General features: G+C 37.0%; 1 protein-coding gene across 1 annotated transcript in view; it reads right to left on the minus strand.

The window, feature by feature from the left end:
• Positions 1–20,324, minus strand: part of SIM2 (SIM bHLH transcription factor 2) — a 168,949-nt gene extending 148,625 nt beyond the window's left edge. The window contains exon 1 of the mRNA XM_089677922.1: positions 19,451–20,324. Within this exon, the coding sequence (XP_089534048.1) occupies positions 19,451–19,625 (175 nt within the window). The 5' untranslated portion in view covers positions 19,626–20,324. The remainder of the gene's footprint in view (positions 1–19,450) is intronic.
• Between the last annotated feature and the right edge of the window lie 636 nt (positions 20,325–20,960).

Here is a 20,960-nt window from a genome sequence, read left to right on the forward strand (position 1 = left end):
TGGATACAAATAGATACATTCTTCTTCTTTTTCTACTTCTTTTTCTTCTTCTTCTTGCAGGTCACGGCTCATGCGCAGATTTTGTATCGGTAAAACGATCGTTCGATTTGCCCATCATTGCCGGGAAAATCAGCCGATCGGCAAAATCGGGCGATTTTTTTTTTCCAACTTTACCGATAAAAAAAGTGGCAAAACCCCGAAAAACAGCGACCAATTAACCCATTAACTGTGCGAAAATCGGCCAATTTTCGACCCGTCTATGGCCTGCATAATTCCTTACAAATTCAAACTGCACAGGTGCATTGAATAAGCTCATCAAAATGCATGCTGATGCATGATAATGCACATAACACTACACAAATTGCACTTCTATGGACATACATAGTTCTAAACAAAATGGCAACTGATGTTATTTTACCAATTGCCCTCCAGAGGATTTACCCCCCTACCTGACCAGGCCATTTTTTGCAGCACGGTACTGCGTTACTTTAATTGACAATTGTGCAGTCATGCAATGCTGCAGCCAAATGAAATGTATGTTCTTTTTCCCACAAATAGAGCTTCCTTTTGGTGGTATTTGATCCCCTGTGCATTTTTTTTCTTTTGCTATATAAAAAAAAAGACCGACAATATTGAAAAAAAAACTATATTTTTTACTTTTTGCTATAAAACATGTCCAGTAAAAAATTTAAAAAATCAAATTTATTAATAAAATTAAGCCAAAATGTATTCTGCTAAACGTCTTCATGTCTTTGCTAAACAAAAATCCCAATATGTGTAGATTAATTGGTTTACGTGAAAGTTATAGCGTCTACAAATTGCGGTATAGATACTGGAGTTTTTGTTTAACAATAATGGCGGCGATCAGCGACTTATAGCGGGACTGCGGCGGGCATTTTGACACTGGGGGCAATTGACTTGGTGTCACTGACATCCCGGTGACACCAATAGTGATCAGTGCTAATAAAAAGCACTGCCACTGTACTAATGGCACTGAGCAGGAAGGGGTTAACATGTGGGGTGATCAAAAGGTTAACTGTGTGCTGTGTACTGTTTCACTATGGGGGCTGTGTGTGTGCTTCACTGTAAGCACACTGCTATGTAGAGCCATACAAAGCAGTGTGCAGGAACTCAATCAATAAACAAATAACCTCCTTCTCCTCCACTCCCACCAAAAAGTCACACTTTCTCCCTAGAAAGTATACAATACAACATATCCTTTTTGTGATAAACCACATAAATCCCACATAAATCCCAAATAAAAAAATAAAAATAAAATTCCACAAATAAAAATTAATGCAATCAAAATTAATACAATTAAAATTAAAAATTGTGTCCAAATCGAATTCAATCCCAAATGTGTCCCAAAAGTCAAATAAAAATCCAAATGTATCCAATGCCAAGGTCCCAAATTTTCCACTTCAATCCAGTTGGAAGGAAAATGATCCTAAATATTCCATGAAAACCTCAAAAATAAAAATCCATAGTGCATTATCTTTTAAATATATATAACAACACTCCACTCTGTGCAAAAATGCAAAACCACTCTTAAAATAGTGCAAAAAAACAACAACATAAAAATAAAAAAAATATACAACTTTCTGTATATAAATATATACTTATTATTTAAATAAGTGACGTCAAGACGCACGCACGCTAACCGGAAGTGTCGCCGTGGCCATTTTGTTGGTTGTTTACACATGGTTTTCAACCAAATGTTTGTTCAGCCAGTACAGAGCCATTGAGGGAGCAATGTTGTGAGCTGGAAGTCCCTTTCTTTTAATGTAAGTCATGAATAAATTTGTTTCTATGGTTTGAATTCTGCCTAAGAGCCTACTTATCTTTATGAGGACTTTGGAGGAGTACCCCATAAGTGAAGGAATGGAAAGATATGGATTCCATAAGATAGCCTATGCTTGAGAATAACTCCCAGAGAGTAATAGTACCTAGTATCACTATTGGCTGGATTATAGAGGGTAATAGTACCTAGAATCACTATTGGCTGGATTATAGAGGGTAATAGTACCTAGTATCACAATGCACAACTGGTTGGATCACAGAGTGTATATGTGATTGAAGTGTCCACAGAGTTTGTCATGTTTTGGGTTTTATTTATTTAAATAATAAGTATATATTTATATAATTTTTGCACAGAAAGTTGTATAAATTTTTTTTTTTTTTGCACTATTTTAAGAGTGGTTTTGCATTTTTGCACAGAGTGGAGTGTTGTTATATATATTTAAAAGATAATGCACTATGGATTTTTATTTTTATTTTTGAGGTTTTCATGGAATATTTAGGATCATTTTTCTTTCCAAATGGATTGAAGTGGAAAATTTGGGACCTTGGCATTGGACACATTTGGATTTTTATTTGAATTTTGGGACACATTTGGGATTGAATTCGATTTGGACACAATTTTTAATTTTAATTGTATTAATTTTGATTGCATTATTTTTTATTTGTGGAATTTTATTTTTATTTTTTATTTGGGATTTATGTGGGATTTATGTGATTTATCACAAAAAGGATATGTTGTAGTGTGCAGGAACTGACAGGGGAGAGATCTGTATTGTTTGCATACAGGTCTATCCCCCCGTCGGTAATACTCAGAGATCGCCGGGTGCCGGCAGGGAATCACTGGCGGGGACCCGGTGATTGACAGCCAAGGCCACAAATGGTGGCATAGGTAAGGAACCTGGAATTGCAATATCATGTATATATGTGAGATTTTGTGCACCCCTGCTGCCCTGTAGCAGTATTTCTGCTATAGGACAGCATGGAAGCGGTTAATTTAAGGCCCCTTTCACACGAACGTTCTGAATGGGTATGCTTGTTTGTTTTTCAGGCAATCTGATTGGAACCTCCATTTTCCTCTATGAAGCAGTGGACACATTTCTGTTTACACCCTATTCCTACATCCAATCTGGTCCAATCTACTAAAAACTGACGGATGGGGGATCCATCTGTTTCCCTTCCATCTAGCAGATAGGATCAGATGGCAGTTGGGTATAAACGAACAGGTGGTCCGTTTACATCTGACCGCCCCATAGAGGAGAGCTGGCTGTGTCCGTGTCCGCTCTGCATAAACAGAGCGGACTTAGACTTGTCATCCGCCTGCTCAGCGGGGGGTCAGACAAATCCCCTGCTGAGGAAGCGCATTGCAGTCGAATTGCACCCTGTGTGAAAGAGACCCTTATATGAGACTTTATGTCTTATTGTTACTTTTATTTTCTGTTTTAAGCCATTGTAAAGGCTACGCCTAAATACATTGCAATAAGAAGAAAAAAATTATATAAAAAAAATTGGAATTGATTGACTAAAGGCGTAGAGTGTGTTCACTTTGCCGAGGGAATTTTTCCTAAGCTTAGTGATATAGGTGAAGTTGTGCTGATGTAGTAAATAGATTATAGCAAGTATATCATATTTACATATTTTAAACAATTTTTTACATTTTTTTTGTCACTTTCTAGTTGCCATGCCTAGGAAAATGGTGCCATACTTCCCAGGAGTGGAGGTTTTTTTCAGCTAAGCATACCCTCCTGCCTGTATGCCTGAACTAAGGGCAGATGGATTCCAGGAAGTAATCGCTACATGAATCATCTGCCTTTACTCAAGATGGCCATGGCCAAAAACACCAGAGGGTGATTTTCTAAGTGATTTCTCAGCACAGTAAAGCATGGAGACATGAACGGATGGGTGAGATTGCTTTGAGTATGAAAAATGAATTAAATAGCGCTTTTGGTTTGTGGTGCTCAGATCAGGGGCAGACTGACCATTTGGAAACTCGGGCATTGCCCGAGGGCCCGGGGTCAGTAAAGTGTCCCATGAGATGCCCCTGGTACCTTTTTCATAGGCTTTTTTGAGTTTGGACTAGGACACAGGGGCCCCATGATCCCCTATTGCCCGGGGGCCCCATGAGTTGTCAGTCTGCCCCTGGCTCAGATACATTGTAATTCCGCTTTAAAACTTCCAATCATCCATGAGAAAAATCTATTTTTTTAATTAGTCTTGCATGTGATTGGCTATCCTTTACAAAGTGAATTCTTACTTAGCTTCACCTCATTCACTAAGCTAAGTGAACATACTCAACCCATTTCCCTCATTACCCCCATAATCAACGCCACTGTTGTTGAATCTTATGTTCCCTGTGCCCCTGCTCTGGCAAGGTGGGCACCTCTACTCTCAGAAAGATACTTCTACAACCATGCTGATCTGTGGTTGGAGTTTGGAAATTTACAGTACATGTATTCTCAGCTGGGCATGCAAATTCACTACTCTTACACGTGCATTGGTTTGTTTTTTAGTAAATCCGGCTAAGGCGTTCTTGCTGTTTTGCTGGAGAACAACAGCACAATGAGAGACCCTTGTGACCTTTGTAAATCAAGAAGACAGGAGTGGACTAGATTGTGCAATCAGCAGGCCATGGGATCTGAGTACTCTGAATTCAGAGTGAAATGAGTGCCCATGGAGTAGGTCACCAGATCAGACTTAATTTAAAGAATAAATGAAGATCCGTGCCATAATATTCTATGTAATGTAATGTAATGGTTTGTATGTACCACATACAAAGTAAAGTTAAGGATTGCCGCAAAAATTTACTCACTAAAGCCAGCCATACATGGGTCAAATTCTGAATGGATTTCTTTCAAAAATCTAAGAATATTCGTTCGAATTTTGCACCATTAATGGTCTGCAGCAATGGCCGATTTTCGTGCAGCCTTTGAATTTGAGTTATCGGGCATGTTGGAAATTTAAAAAAAAAACAAACAAATTTTTAATCAATGATGGGAGATTCATGTAAGAAATATCATCAAAAAAGAAATGAGCATGAGCTATGACCTGGAAAGAAAAGATTCCTTGGTACAAAAATTCTTTCCCATAGAAACATGAGGTGAAATTGAAGGCTTGTTTGGTCAAATTTTGAAATCAATGGTGGCACCATTGCATTACAAATTACACCAATGTTCTGATTTTCTAAAGAAAACTTGTTTGGAATTTCAGCCCATGTAAGTCACCTAAATTCTGCCACAAAAAGTTACTTCATATCACCAAATCCATCTAGCTACTGGCACCAATTTACTAAGGGAATGGACCAGCCATTATTAACCAGAGTTCATCCAGTAGTTGAGCTTTGACTGATTGACCTCCCATTCCATGGTGCCTGCGTAGTTCCAGAACCAACAACACTTAGCAATGTCAACAGCAAGACAAGAAATTATCTTTTTAGTTGTATGGTTGCATATTGACAACCACTGTAAGGGTTAAATTTTTTCTTTTGACCACCAATGTAAGGGCAGTTTTTGCTATTGACCCTGATGACTAATGGTTCCCCAAAACCTGAAAATAATTGTAGGGGTTCCTCAGGGGTAAAAAGTTTGAGAAAGGCTGGAATAGAGAATGTTCACTTTGCAAAATGAATGTTCTCTTGGCTACGTGAAGGTGTGTTCATTTTATAAAAGGGGAAAAAAAGAACCAGGAAATTCCTGCACATGACCAGGTGACTGAAGTAAACATGTCATCATTTCATTCATTAAACTGCTTTTCAAAGTGTAAATTCTGTACACTTTTAGAAAATCAACCCTCTAAAATATGGTGTCACCAGGGGCGGGCTGACAACTCATGGGGCCCCCGGGCAATAGGGGATCATGGGGCCCCTGTGTCCTTGCCCAAACTTGAAAAAGCCTATGAAAAAGGTACCAGGGGCATCTCTTGGGGCCCCCTACTGACCCTGGGCCCTCGGGCAGTGCCTGAGTTTCCAAATGGTCAGTCCGCCCCTGGGTGTCACTCAAGGGTACTATATGATACCACTAAGTACCACACCAAGTCACAACATCTGGCGCCACAACAAATTACTACATACTGTAAAATATGCTTCTTCAGTTAGGCACTCCCTGTAGATGGTGTCATGTGAAGTTGCTGTATTTGGTGCCATTCATGGATATATATATATATATATATATATATTGGTATAATAACACATTAAACTACTATATAATGCACCGCACCAAAGATTTTACCGCCTCAATGACCAGGCCATTTTTTGCTATTTAGTACTGCGCTACTATATCTGACGGTCATGCAATACTGTTAATTAAATGTATATCTTTTTTCACAGGAATATAGCTTTCTTTTGGTGGTATTTGATCACCACTGGGGTTTTTTTATTTTTCATTATATAAACAAAACAAGACCGAAAATTAAAAAAAAATATTGTTTATTTTCTGCTATAAAACATATGTAACAAAAAAAAGAAAAAAAACAAATTTCTTTGTAAATGTAGACTAAAATGTATTATGCTACATGTCTTTGGTAAAAAAAAGAATCCCATTTATTTCAGGTACTTATATAGCGCCATCAATTTGCGCAGCGCTTTACATATATATTGAACATTCACATCAGTCCCTAACCCTCAAGGGGCTTACAATCTAAGGTCCCTAACTCACATTAATACATACACATACTAGGGCCAGTTTAGACAGGAGCCAATTAACATACCAGCATGTCTTTGGAGTGTTGGAGGAAACTGGAGTACCCGGAGGAAACCCACACAGGCATAGGGAGAACATGCAAACTCCAGGCAGGTGGTGCCAAGGTTGGGATTTGAACCAACAACCCTACTATAATTGTGTATTGATTGGTTAGCGTGAAAGTTATAGCATCTACAAACTATTGGAATTTGTATTTATCTTTTTTTTTTATGCTAGTTGTGGCGGCGATCAGTGACTTATAATGAGACTGTAATAGTACGGAAGGCAATCTGACACTAACTGAGTGAGAACTGACTAACTGCCACTGCCATCACCAGTGACACTAATACAGTGATCAATGCTAAAAAAAAACACACCACCACCATACTAAGGATACTGGGTAGGAAGGGGTTAACATCTGGGTTAATCAAAGGGTTAACTGTGTGCCCAGAAAGTGTTCATGTGTTCACCATGTGCTGATTTTTTATTAAGCGATATACCGATTTTTATTCCCTGCTTTTCAGGGAGACAAAAACGGTCACATGCCTGCTGTCAGTAGAGAGATCTGTGTTTTTTAGCAACACAGATCTCTCTCCTGCCACTCTCTGAACTGATCGGCGGGTCCCAGCCATGAATCATGGTTGGGGCCTGCTGATTGGCTTGTGCTGGAACCAGTGACAGCACAGCCAGGAAGGCAGGCGGGTGTGCGCTCCCCCTACCTGGAATAGCAGAATCACATATATGCATGATTCTGTACCCCGGCCCACATTCTAGCAGTATATCCAGTGCACAGTCAGCAAGCAGATATCCCCGTTTTAGGTCTACCATCAGCAATGTAGATCAAGGGCCTGCTGGATTATGATACAAATCAAATGGATTGTTTAGGTTTGTTCTTATATTACACAGTTTTGGTAAACATAATGAGATTGTACAATCTCATTGTATAATATATGCTCAGCTTAATTCCAGTGATTGATGTGATTTCCCTTCACTTCCTGTCTGGGCAGAAAACGATGCATTGGGGTTGATTTACTAAAACTGGAGAGTACAAAATCTGGTGCAATTGTGCATAGAAACCAACCAGCTTCCAGGTTTTATTGGCAAAGATTAAAGTGGTTCTAAAGCCTTAAGGTTTTTCACTTTACAGCATTCTATGCATTAGGTTGCAAAACCTTCCATACTGCAGGATCCCCCCCCCCCATCCCCCCCCCTTATACTTACCTGAGCCCGATCCGATCCAGCCATGTGCACGAGAGCAGCAGCTCCTGCTGCTGTATCCATCCTCCCTGGGCAGATTGATAGCAGCAGGTGCCATTGGCTCCCGCTGCTGTCAATCAAATGCTGTGCAGAGCCAGAGGCAGCGGGACAGAGTCACCGGCTCTGTGTCAATGGATGCAGACATGGCAGCTGGGGAGCGAACCTGCATGGGTGCCCCCATAGAAAGTGGCTTTTCATGGGGGCACCCGCTGAAGAGGAGGAGCCTGGAGCACTGGTGCGGAACCCCAGAAAGGGAACCCAGGCTGCTCTGTGCAAAAAACATTGCACAGAGCAAATAAGTATACCATGTTTGTTAGTTTAGTTTAAAAAAAAAAGGAAGATTTAATGTCTCTTTAATTAAACAAGCTAAAGTTAGAAGCTGATTGGCTAACAGATTTTGCTCTTTTCTGTTTAAGTAAATCAACCCCATAGTGTCTCTAATGGGGAGATTACAGACTATAGTAAAATGGAGAAAGGTCAGACGCTCTGTCAGTTAATTAATACTATGTCTTATTTATTTATTTCAGGTACTTATATAGCGCCGTCAATTTACGCAGCGCTTTACATATATATATATTGTACATTCACATCAGTCCCTAACCTTCAAGGAGCATACAATCTAAGGTCCCTAACTCACATTCATACATGTACATACTAGGGCCAATTTAGACAGGAGCCAATTAACCTACCAGCATGTCTTTGGAGTACCCAGAGGAAACCCACGCAGGCACAGGGAGAACATGCAAACTCCAGGCAGGTGGTGCCGTGGTTGGGATTTGGACTGACGACCCTAGTACTGCCAGGAAGACGTGCTAACCACTAAGCCACTGTGCTCCAATTGTTTAGTAATAACCATAACATGGACAGGATGTATTGTACAATCTCCCGGACAAGGTCCCAAAAATGAAAACTTGACTGAAATATTTACTGTTCCCCCCCAAAAATAGAAAATATGCTTTTTTTTAAAAATCCAAAAAAACAAGTACACAAATACAAAATTAAACATTTCTTCATCAAACCACCTACAAAGCGGTGCTGCTGTTGGCACTACTACACCTCATTGAAACAGTCATTAAAAAAAATATTTACATCCATTTTATATTTACAAATCTAAATACAGCTGCATTGTTTTCAATGGAGACATTCAGACAGGTGTGTAAACATGCACCGAGTTCAGATCTGTAGCACAAATTCCAAAAATCTGCGTCTAAGGAAATGCGTATATCATGGAGAAAAAAGAAAAGGACAATTTTTATGCTTTCTAAAACAGATCTATTTACTGATCATTTACGCAAGAACTTTTGTTCCTTGCCTAATGATCAGTAAAAAAAATTTACGGACAAGTGAATGAGGTCCTAATGCCACTCAGCTGTAGGTTTGAGCATTTTCTACCAATCCATACACATTCCAACTTCTGTTTATTTATTTTATTATTTATTACAAGTACTTAGATAGTGCCATCAATTTACGCAGCGCTGTACATTCACATCAGGAGCTTTTAATCTAAGGTCCCTAACTCACATTCCTACATACATACTGGGGCCAATTTAGACAGGGGCCAATTAACCTACCAGCATGTCTTTGGAGTATGGGAAAAAACTCACAGGAAATCCAGGCAGGCAGCGGGAGAACATGCAAACTCCAGGCAGGTGGTGCCGTGGCTGGGATTCGAACCAACGACCCTAGTACTGCCAGCCGGAAGTGCTAACCATTCAGCCACTGTGCTGCCAATGTTTACCAGAATGTATATGAAAACTTGTTATTCTCTTTTATTATCACACACAGGGGCGGACTGACCATTTGGAAACTCGGGCACTGCCCTAGGGCCCGGGGTCAGTAGGGGGCCCCATGAGATGCCCCTGGTACCTTTTTCATAGGCTTTTTTAAATTTGGGCAAGGACACAGGGGCCTCATGATCCTCTATTGCCCGGGGGCCCCATGAGTTGTCACTCCGCCCCTGATCACACATCTACCTTTTCAGTTTGATTATTAAACATTTGTATAAAAAATGGTAACGCCACACACAGGCACACAGGGGGTCATTTACTAAACCTGGAAGTTGCAAAGTCTAGTGCATTTCTGCAGAGAAACCAACCAGCTTTCAGGTTTTATTGTCAACGCTTAATTGAACAAGCTGAAGTTAGGAGCTGATTGGCTTCTATGTAGAGCTGCACCAGATTTTGCACTCTTCAGTTTTAGTAAATATCCCCCACTGTCAACTTACTTAACATATGCTCATAACACCAATAACCAAAATACATGCATTACATAGGAAAAAAAATGTTTCCACCCATCTGACCAATATTCTATTTGACTCCAATGGAAATTCTGATTGCATCTGATCAAAGTCACTAGCATACATGTTACAATTGTCAATTCATCCATTTTAAAATTTCAAAATTAGAATTAAAGCGATGGGGTTGGGACATCGAAATCAAAGGTTAGGATTGGCACAGGATGCTGGCGGTTGTAGTTCCAAGGCAGCGGGAAATAAATGGACTCTTCCCAGCAACAAAGGACCATTCCCCACACAGGAGCCCTTGCTGCTTGCTGTGCTTTTGTAACTAAACATTGGACATGTACTTTACCTCCCTACAACTACTACCATCACTCAAATCATTGGGAAAAAAAGCTAATTCCAGGCTTCAAAGTTTTTTCAGCAAGTGGATTCTTTATTGGCCATTTCTGAATTGCAAGCTCCTGCGTACAACTGCAAACATTGCTTGATTTCAAGGGTTTTATTATGTTTGAAAAAATACTAATGCATACCACAGAAAGAAATACTAATCAAATACATGAGTGCTTTTATCTTTAGGACATACTAGTGCAAATATTGGTTTCTATGGAGAGCTGACCTTATGTTAAATTACTGTAGAGGGAACATTAGATTGCAAGCTCCTTTGGTGCAGTGACTCACGTCTATGCCCTTTGTACTTTGAGATTCGTCAATATCTAAATATTATAGTATGTATAAGTTCACTTTAAATACTGTCACTTCGTACTTTTATTCATTGCTATAACCACAAGACATGTTATGAAAATACTCGAAACGTTTTTTCCGTGAATAGCAAAACCCTGACTTAAATATTATTTTATACAATCAAGTGGTATATTATACAATAAATAGAATCAACTATAAATCTGAAGGTTTACAGAGGAAACATTACACGCTTTTTTTTTTTAAAATAAACCCATCTTCAAACGATTAAAGTATCCTTTATGGAATAGAGGCATGATGATGAATATTATTATTATTATTATTTTATCATTGTTGTTATTATTGTTGTTGTCATAATTATGTTATATTATTATTATTGTTATTATTACTACTGTTATTATTATATTTTAATATTATTATTATTATCGTTGTTGTTATTATTGCTTTTGTTGTTATAATTACATTTTATTATTATTATTATTATTATTATTATTATTACTATTATTATTAAGATTACTAATATTACTGTTGTTTTTATTATTACAATTATATTTTAATATTATTATTATCTTTGTTATTATTGTTGTTTTTGTTATTATATTTATATTTTAATATCGTTATTATTATTGTTGTTTTTATTGTTATTTAGGTTAAGGCACAGTTGGAATGTTCCCTTCTCTCTCAGTGTAGCCGGAATAATAAGGATGGTATAGGGAGTGCAGAGCATAAAAAGGTCTGTATTATATTATGGTTTGTGTATAATGGGTGATACAGATTTATGAGTAACGTCTATGTGTAGCCATGCTGGTAATGTGTATGTGACAGGGACAGTGTGTGTCCTCCATTGCACCCATCACTCACACCATAATATATAATTATATGATATACAGTATTCATAATGCTATGTACTGTAACTGTACACACAGTAGAAACCTATTCTATGCAAAGAACAATAATAAATAGGAAAGTATCCTGGTAATAAGTAATTTGGGGTCATCTCTCTCCCATTTTTTTTCTCTCTCTATTTTACCCCCCCCCCCAAAAAAAAAAAAACCTCTCTCAAATCCCCTCTGTCTCCCCCCCCCCCCCCTCTACCTTACTCTCTCCCCCTTTCTACCTCCCCCACCAATTCTTCGTTCCCTCTTCCCCCTCTCTATCCTCTCTCTCTGCCCCACATTCCCCCCACACACCTCTATTCTAACATATATATAGTTATAGGTGTATGTTAATATGAACTACACGCCAAGAGACCCCAATAGTGGACATTATATAGTTCTAGTCTTCAGTCATTCCCCATATATTTGTGTTACTAAAATTAATTATATTTCGATATTATCGATTTAATAGCAATTTAAGTTGGTCGAACATATCACAGAAAACTCTCCAGAAGTCACTTTTTTTTTCTCTGGTATATCCATATAGATCTGTCTATGAATATTACAATGGATGGGGACTGCTACTAAGAATGGGACAAGAAACCAGTTTGACAGAGACAGGGGAGCACACCATACAATGTGACAGCAATACTTACAGGGATCGTATAGGGAGCTACACAGAACAAAAAATATAGAACTGGGTAACATATTACACACACTGGGGGAGATTTACTAAAATTGGAGCGCGCAAAATCTGCTGCTGCACATCTGCACAGAAACCAATCAGCTTTTTAGTAAGTTTCCCCCACAGTATATATATATATATATACTGTCAGGAACATTAAATTGTAAACTCTTTAAGTGGAGAATCATTTATACCATAAATAATCATCTCAATCTATCTTTATTCGGCACGTGGTGGGCCAAATACATTATGTTTTTATTTGGATACATTTGTTACAACCGCAAGACTTTTTATGAAAACACTTCGCAAAACACAATGTTCTTTTATCTAATCCCGATTCCCAACGGTAGGACAGACAGTCTAAGGGTGCTAATATATTGATTAATTTTCATATAAACTAATATACAAATACATGAAGACACAAAAAGGAATGCTTTTATTTTACCTATATATTACTGCTGGTAAATACTGCCATTTCCCATCTCTTAGTGTATGCTTATAATAGCTGGGACTGCCAGTTTTTTTTGTAGGATTTGAGCAATAATGGGATTCCCTTTTGTGGGATTCAGAAAAAAAAATAGGGCCTAGGACTCCCATTTTAATTGTGAGATTCCGAAAATAATGTATATATATTAGTTGGGACTGTCGGTTCATTTGTGAGATTCAGGGAAAATGTATATAATAGCTTGAATTTCAGGTGAATTTTCAGAATTCATGAAATAATGTATATAATAGCTGGGATCCCCAATTTGTTGGTAGAATTCGGGATATGTATATAATAGCTGAGATCCCCAGTTTTTGTAAGATTCAGGAAATAATGTATACTATAGCTGGGATCCCCAGTTTTTTGTAAGATTCAGGAAATAATGTATACTATAGCTGGGATCCCCAATTTGTTGGTAGAATTCGGGATATGTATATAATAGCTTGAATTTCAGGTGAATTTTCAGAATTCATGAAATAATGTATATAATAGCTGGGATCCCCAATTTGTTGGTAGAATTCGGGATATGTATATAATAGCTGGGATCCCTAGTTTTTGTAAGATTCAGGAAATAATGTATACTATAGCTGGGATTCCCAGTTTTTTGTAAGATTCAGGAAATAATGTATATAATAGCTGGGATCCCCAGTTTTTTGTAAGATTCAGGAAATAATGTATATAATAGCTGGGATCCCCAGTTTTTTGTAAGATTCAGGAAATAATGTATATAATAGCTGGGATCCCCAGTTTTTTTGTAGGATTCAGCAAATAATGTATACTATAGCTGGGACCCCCAGTTCATTTTGTAAGATTCAGGAAATAATGTATATATTAGCTAGTACTCTCAGTTCATTTGTAGGATTCAGACATGATATATAATAGCTGGAGCTCCTAGTTGATTTGTAGAATTCAGAAAATAATGTATATAATACATAAGACTGCCAGTGCGTTGGCAGGATTCAGGAAATAATATATGTATAATAGCTAGGACTCCCAGTTCATAAGTAGGATTCATAAATTATATGCCAGAGCACTTGTAGCATTCAGAAAATAATGCATATATAATAGCTAGGACTGAACTTCCAGTTCGTAGGAAGGATTCAAGGGGAAAATAAAAATTATTCATATATATATATATATATATATATATATATATATATATATACACATATACATATATGTGTGTGTGTGTGTGCATTTACTAGGGACTGTCATTTAATTTCTAGAACTGAGGAAATATCTATTTAATAGCTGGGATGGGAATGACAGTTTTTTTCCAGGGAATAATGTAGCTAGGGCTCCTATTTTATTAATGGAATTCAGTAAAAAGAGTGCCACACAACTGCCATGAGAAGTCCCATCTCATTTTGGGAAGAAGTGCCAACCAGATCATGTCAGTGCCCTCCATCCTGAGATAGCGGAGGAGCAGAGGGAAGGTTGGCTGGCATAGAGATATGGAAGGTGGGGAGAGAGAGGGGGATCTCAGATGTATTACAGTCAGTCTGGAGCTCAGGACAATAATGATAGTCACTCCTCTGTCACTCACAGCAGGGACTGTACCAGGGACAGCGATTCCACCAGCACAAAACAGACGATCTAATCTTCAACCACACTACAAATAGACAGCAGATACAGACCATTCCTTTACAGGGAACAGACGCATCCATTACATGTTTAGAAAATACTATACAAGGATTAACTGCATTTACTATAGATAAAACACTTTACATTTATTATGTTGTAGGGAGATTCAGGTATTTATAAGTGTTGTTATCCAGAGGGATTTATCAGTCACTTTATACAGGGACCTTCTGTTTTTACAACTAAGATTACCTGAATCTGTTGTATAGAAGATAATACTGTCTATATTAGGGGATATATAACACTATACAAGTTTACCCAAAGTAGATTTAGCTGTGTTAGAGGATTATTTTATTCAACGCATTTTTAGTTGTGACAGATAGATAGATAGATAGATAGATAGATAGATAGATAGATAGATAGATAGATAGATAGATAGATAGATAGATAGATAGATGGATGGATGGATGGATGGATGGATGGATGGATGGATGGATAGATAGATAGATAGACAGAATATACATTGAAAAAATAAACCTTCTACCGCAGTTGATACTATTTTGAGGAAAATAAAAGAGAGAGAAAGAGAGGGGGGGGAGAGAGAGAGAGAGAGACACTATTTTTTCATCACTAGTCAATTATGAAAAAGGGTCATTTTATTTCAACACGATATATGTGTATGTGTGTGTCTATATATATATATATATATATATATATATATATATATATATATATATATATATATATATATATGTTTAATATTTATAATATTTAATATTTATTTCTTTAAAAAATAAATTCATAGCTTTAACTGTGGTGCAGGGTTATTTTATTTGTACGCATTTATCTCTGTTCCATATCCATCCACACACCTATCAGAATAATTACAGCTCATTGGCAGGTTGTAGTAATTGTTAGTGTAAGTGACTAATCTGGCCCTGGACTTGAACTAGACCCGGTCAACTTCGAACAACAATGTGAATTATTCTTCATCATCATCACCATCATCTCTTCTCTCTGCCCTCCGCAGTGTCACCGATGGGCTCTGCCTGTATATGATGCTATAAGGGACAGGTCGCTTATAACTGCAGTAATCCTTTGTCTGCTGATTAATGATTTGCTTTAATGATAATAAACCAGAGTCTCGCCATTCCCTCTGTAGAAGGCGGTATTTTCGCCACGGTTGATAATTAAACTGAACAAGAGAGATAGGAACACAAACATGAAATCGCCAATCATTAAAATACCAACATGCCACATGGAGATATCATACCCAGTTATGTTTAAAAACTGTCTGATTACTGCTCATTATTATAATTGATTCGATTTTGATAGACCAGGTGTCAGCATATATACAATAATAAAATCAGATCCCTCCCTATTCTCTCTCTATATATCAGTAGATCCCCCTGTTCCTTCTCTATATTCATTTATATTATTATATATTATTAGATCCCCGTGTTCTCTGTGTATATACATGTATCTCAGGAGATCCCCCATAATTTCTGTCTATACATTTATATCAATACCCCCCCCCCCCCCCACATGTTCTCTGTCGATATTAGTGTATATCATTGAATTCCCCATGTTCCCTGCCTATATACATTTATATGATGAGATTCCCTTTTTGTCTCTGTGGATACATATATTTAATGAGATTACCTTATGTTCTCTGCCTCTATAAATTTATATCATTGGATCCCCCATGTTCTCAGTATATGTACATATATATATAATTAGATAATCATGTTCACTGTCTATATTAATTATATCATTGTACCCCACATGGTCTCTATATATACATTTATATTGTTACCCCCCCCACCCATGTTCTCAGTATATATACATATATATCATTAGATATCCATGGTCTCTGTCTATATGCATTTATATAATTGGATACCCTATTTTCTGTACCTATACATTTATATAATAAGACTCTCTGATTATATGGGTGTATATCATTGGATCCCCCCTGGTCTCTGTCCACATACCCCTATATTCTCTATTTAACCCCCCCCCCCCCCAATCCTTTTCTCTATCTATACATTTATCCCCATGTTCTCTGTCTACATACATTTATATCATTAGATCCCTCGTGTCCTGTGCCTATATACATGTATATTATTGCATCCTCCCTCAAATTCTCTGCCAATATGCAATATATTTATTATTAGATCCCATGTTCTCGGTCTACATTTATATATTTATACCCTCTGTGTTCTCTGTCTAATTCATTTATATCATTAGATCTCTTATATTTTCAGTCTAAAGACATATATATAATTAAAACCTCAATGTTCTCAGTCTTCTCGTATTTATATGATCAGATCCCCATGTTCTCTGTCTATATACATTTATAATTGGATCCCCTATATTTTCTGCCTAAACCAATTTATAACATTAGACCTCCCCAATGTTTTCAACGTTCACATATTTACATAATTAGTTCCCCGTGTTCTCTTTCTATATACATTTATATTATTAGATCCCCCATCTTCTCTGTTTATATACATTTTTAGCATTAGATCCCCCATGTTCTTTTTCTATATACATTTATATCATTAGATCCCCCATGTTCTCTGGCTATATACATTTATTTAATCTGGCGATATAGATTTATATCATTAGATCCCCTATTTTTTTTTTCTATATACATTTATATTATTAGATCTCTCCTATTCTCTGGCTATATATACATTAATTGCATTTGGCTAAATACATTTGTATCATTAGATCCCCCATGTTTTCTTTCTATATACATTTATATAATTAGATCCCCCATGTTCTCTGGCTATATACATTTATTTCATCTGGCTATATACATTTATATAATTAGATCCCCCATGTTCTCTGGCTATATACATTTATTTCATCTGGCTATATACATTTATATAATTAGATCCCCCATGTTCTCTGGCTATATACATTCATATATCATTATTATATCCCCCATGTTCTTTGGCTCTAAGATCCCCCATGTTGTCTGTCTATATATACACACAAACCTAGAAATATAGAAATGTTGGGGAAATTTAGCTCCCTCTCTATCACCATGATAAAGCAAACAGAAAATGAAATCAGTTACTGTACCTTAATAAACGATCTGAATAATATTGTGGGTATCTCTATATTAAAGAATTTCAACGCAGATTGTATAAAAATGAAAACTTTCCCTTATCTAATTATCTGTACGTGTAAAAGGAGCCCCTTGTATAAAAATGCATGTTCCGAGTCCTCATATGTTGTCTCTAGTTTATACTAGTTATATAAAATATATTGATCTAATGTAAGCTTTCCATGGTGGATATAAAATCTTTACCGATAAACTGTCATCATTCCATAAGTAATGTTAATAAAACGTACAAACGTGCGTGTGATTACAGCATATACTGTACACTCACATATAAATGGATATAGGTTTGATTGTACCCATATATACAGAACATCAAGTTTTCACTGACACATTCAATTATATAGGACACATTCATACACACACGTGAATTTTATTACACACTTACATGTATACATACTTGTAATCACACGTGTAAATGCATATATATTGCATACATACACAGGCTGACATCATCGAGTATATCATATATAATATATATGAAGATACCTCAAAGTATCAAAGTACCGTAATCCATTTATCAGTCTTTTCAAACACACACACATATATACACATACAAATATATATATATATATGGAAGTATGGTGGAACTACTATGTGGGGATCTTACATATATCTATATATACGCATACACACACATACAGAGTATCTCTGAGTGTATGTATGAGGGCATTATATATATATATATATATATATATATATATATATATACATATATATATGAAAAAACATGCGTATGTGTATATAAACGTTGAAATAGTAAAATATTCAGGCTGATTTACTAAGGAAGGTAATAATCTTCACTCAATAATTGAATCTGCATTTACTGAGAACACCCCATGGTGTGCAGATGAAAGAACCACGAATTTGCTTTTCACTCCATTGTATAATTGAAGCAACTCCATTTATCGAGAAGATCCTCAACTCCTTTAAGTGAAATTCAGAAACAGAGAAAAATAGTATGCACAATTTTTATTAATATTTTTAGGCAATGAAGAAAATAGTTGCACTTGCACATGTGGGTATCAACAGGTTCATTTTCCCCTATATTTCAAAAATTCAATCGAAGAATACCTGTGCCCACCTCAGTCTGACAAGTTCCATGCACACATTATTACAAATGCAATCAGGCTTATTTACAAAAGAAGTTGAAAGTCTTCACTCTATGTTCACTTATATGCAGATGAAAATAAACAAAAAGGAATTTGCCTTTAGAACGATCGGATATTTATGTGAATCTTCTCTCCATTATTGGAAGAAGATTCTCAATCCCTTTAGTAAACATGTTACATAGGTATACATGTAGATATCCTTATGTTTCTAAATTCAATTGAAATGTTTTTTCTTTTTTTTGCACACCTGTGCCTACTTCAACTTAGTCTAGTTCTTCAGTAATTCGGCTCCTGAGTGTGTATATGTGTGTGTGTATATAAATATAATATTATATATATATATATATATATATATATATATATATATATATATATATATATACAATTTTGTGGTTGTTGATGAAAAGTCCATTGTTTCCATACATTTCTAAATTCAGTTGAGATTCTTTAATATTAGCGTCCACGTCAACTGGTGGGGTCCTATCAATTCCATTGATCAGTATATCTGTCTAGTTCTTTAGTAATTCAGCCCCTGAGAGTATATATATATATATATATATATATATATATATATATATATGTGTGTGTGTGTGTGTAAATATTAAATAATATATATATATATATATTTATAATTATATATATATATATAAATATATATATATATATATATGTGTGTGTGTATAAGTATAAAATATTATGTATATATATATATATATATTTTTTTTATAATATATATATATTTATATAAATAATAATTATAATCATATATATATAATTGTATTTATTTTTTAAAGATTGTATACATATATATATATGTATATGTTAAAGATTTATATATAAATGTGTGTATAATGTTTTTCTTAGTTTTTTTGGGGATTCTGCAGTGCCCCCCAGGAGGAGCACGGTGGGACTCACCGTCCGGGAAGACAGCCCTCATCTTCAGGTAGCTGGTGGTGAGTCGGATGATGGAGGCTTTGTCCAGCTGGGAGGTGATGGCGGATGGTAGGGGTAGTAGTTTGGCCAGCTCATAGAACTCTCCATTCTCCTTCTCCCGGCGGGTCTTGGCCGCATTTTTAGATTTCTCCTTCATGGTGACTACTGTTCGGTGGCTCCAGCAGCTCTGACATAATCACCGGCCCCCTCTAACCTGCTCAGCACGGCACACATTTGACGACACAACCCCGACCATCGATCACATCTCCCAGGGACTCAGATCGGTGCACAGATGGAACCTCCACTTGTTCAGATGTAAAAGGTTTAAAAATCAACCAGAGGACGGAAGGATCAGATCAGGTCTGGCGATGGAAAGGTGTGTACAACTGCCACTTTTTCCCCCAACTGCGACTTAAGAAAGTCGTGTTCCAGATGTGGAGGAATGCGGAGGCGACTCCATGCTCAGCCGTCCATGACTTGGTGGATATCCGGCTCTGTTGCTGGGCAGTGACGCCCGAGCCCCGGGTGCTGTGCAGTGCAGGTAGTGCAGTCAGCTCCTCCCGGCTGGACACAGCTCCTCAGTGTGCACAGAGCCCGGCCGACCGATGTCAAACAGACTGCAGGGAAGGAGGCTGGCAGGGCAGTGGGCCGGCTGGGAGAGGAGAGGAGAGGGCCCCCGCTGAGTGACGTCTCCTAATACACAGCACAGGGGAGGCAGGGTGACCTGACCGGCAGAGGACAGCCAGGCACACCACGGGTTAACTGATCTGCAGATTGCACGGGGCCCACATCCATTACATACTGTATAGACGAGTATATAGATAGGTGGATCTACACTCAGGGTACAATGTCAGTCCTGTCCATGGGAGGGGGAGGGGAGATGGAGGGGGACATCCATCATATTAGACACGTCACACTACAGAGGGCATTAACCCATTCATAGAACGATGGAACTATCTGTACATTGGGGGTGGGGGGATGGAGCTGTGCATAGATAGATTGATGTGAGTTACAGGGATGGAGAGATAACTGGGAACATGGAGAGAAAGATCTGTGGGAGATACATGGAGAATCACTATGATATACAAATACATATCTATTGTCTATAGAAAGGAGAGAGATGTATAAATGGCAGACATAGACATATGTGAGATAAATGGATACATTAAATAGATATACGAATACATATCTACATTCTATATATCTGTCTATAGAGAGGAGAGAGATGTAGAAATAGCAGAGATAGATAGATAGATAGATAGATAGATAGATAGATAGATAGAAATAGGTAAATAGATCTATGTAAGATACATGGATAAATTAAATGGATAAACAAATACATATCTATCTATCTATCTATCTATCTATCTATCTATCTATGTATCTATCTATTTATCGATCTATCTACATATCTCTGCTATTTATACATCTCCCCCCTCTATATAGACAGATATATAGAATGTAGCTATGTATTTGTATATCTATTTAATGT

Source organism: Staurois parvus, unplaced genomic scaffold (assembly GCF_062004578.1).
Source record: "Staurois parvus isolate SC_StPar_1 unplaced genomic scaffold, SC_StPar_1.0 ptg000195l, whole genome shotgun sequence".
In the NCBI taxonomy this organism is placed as follows: Eukaryota; Metazoa; Chordata; class Amphibia; order Anura; family Ranidae; genus Staurois; species Staurois parvus.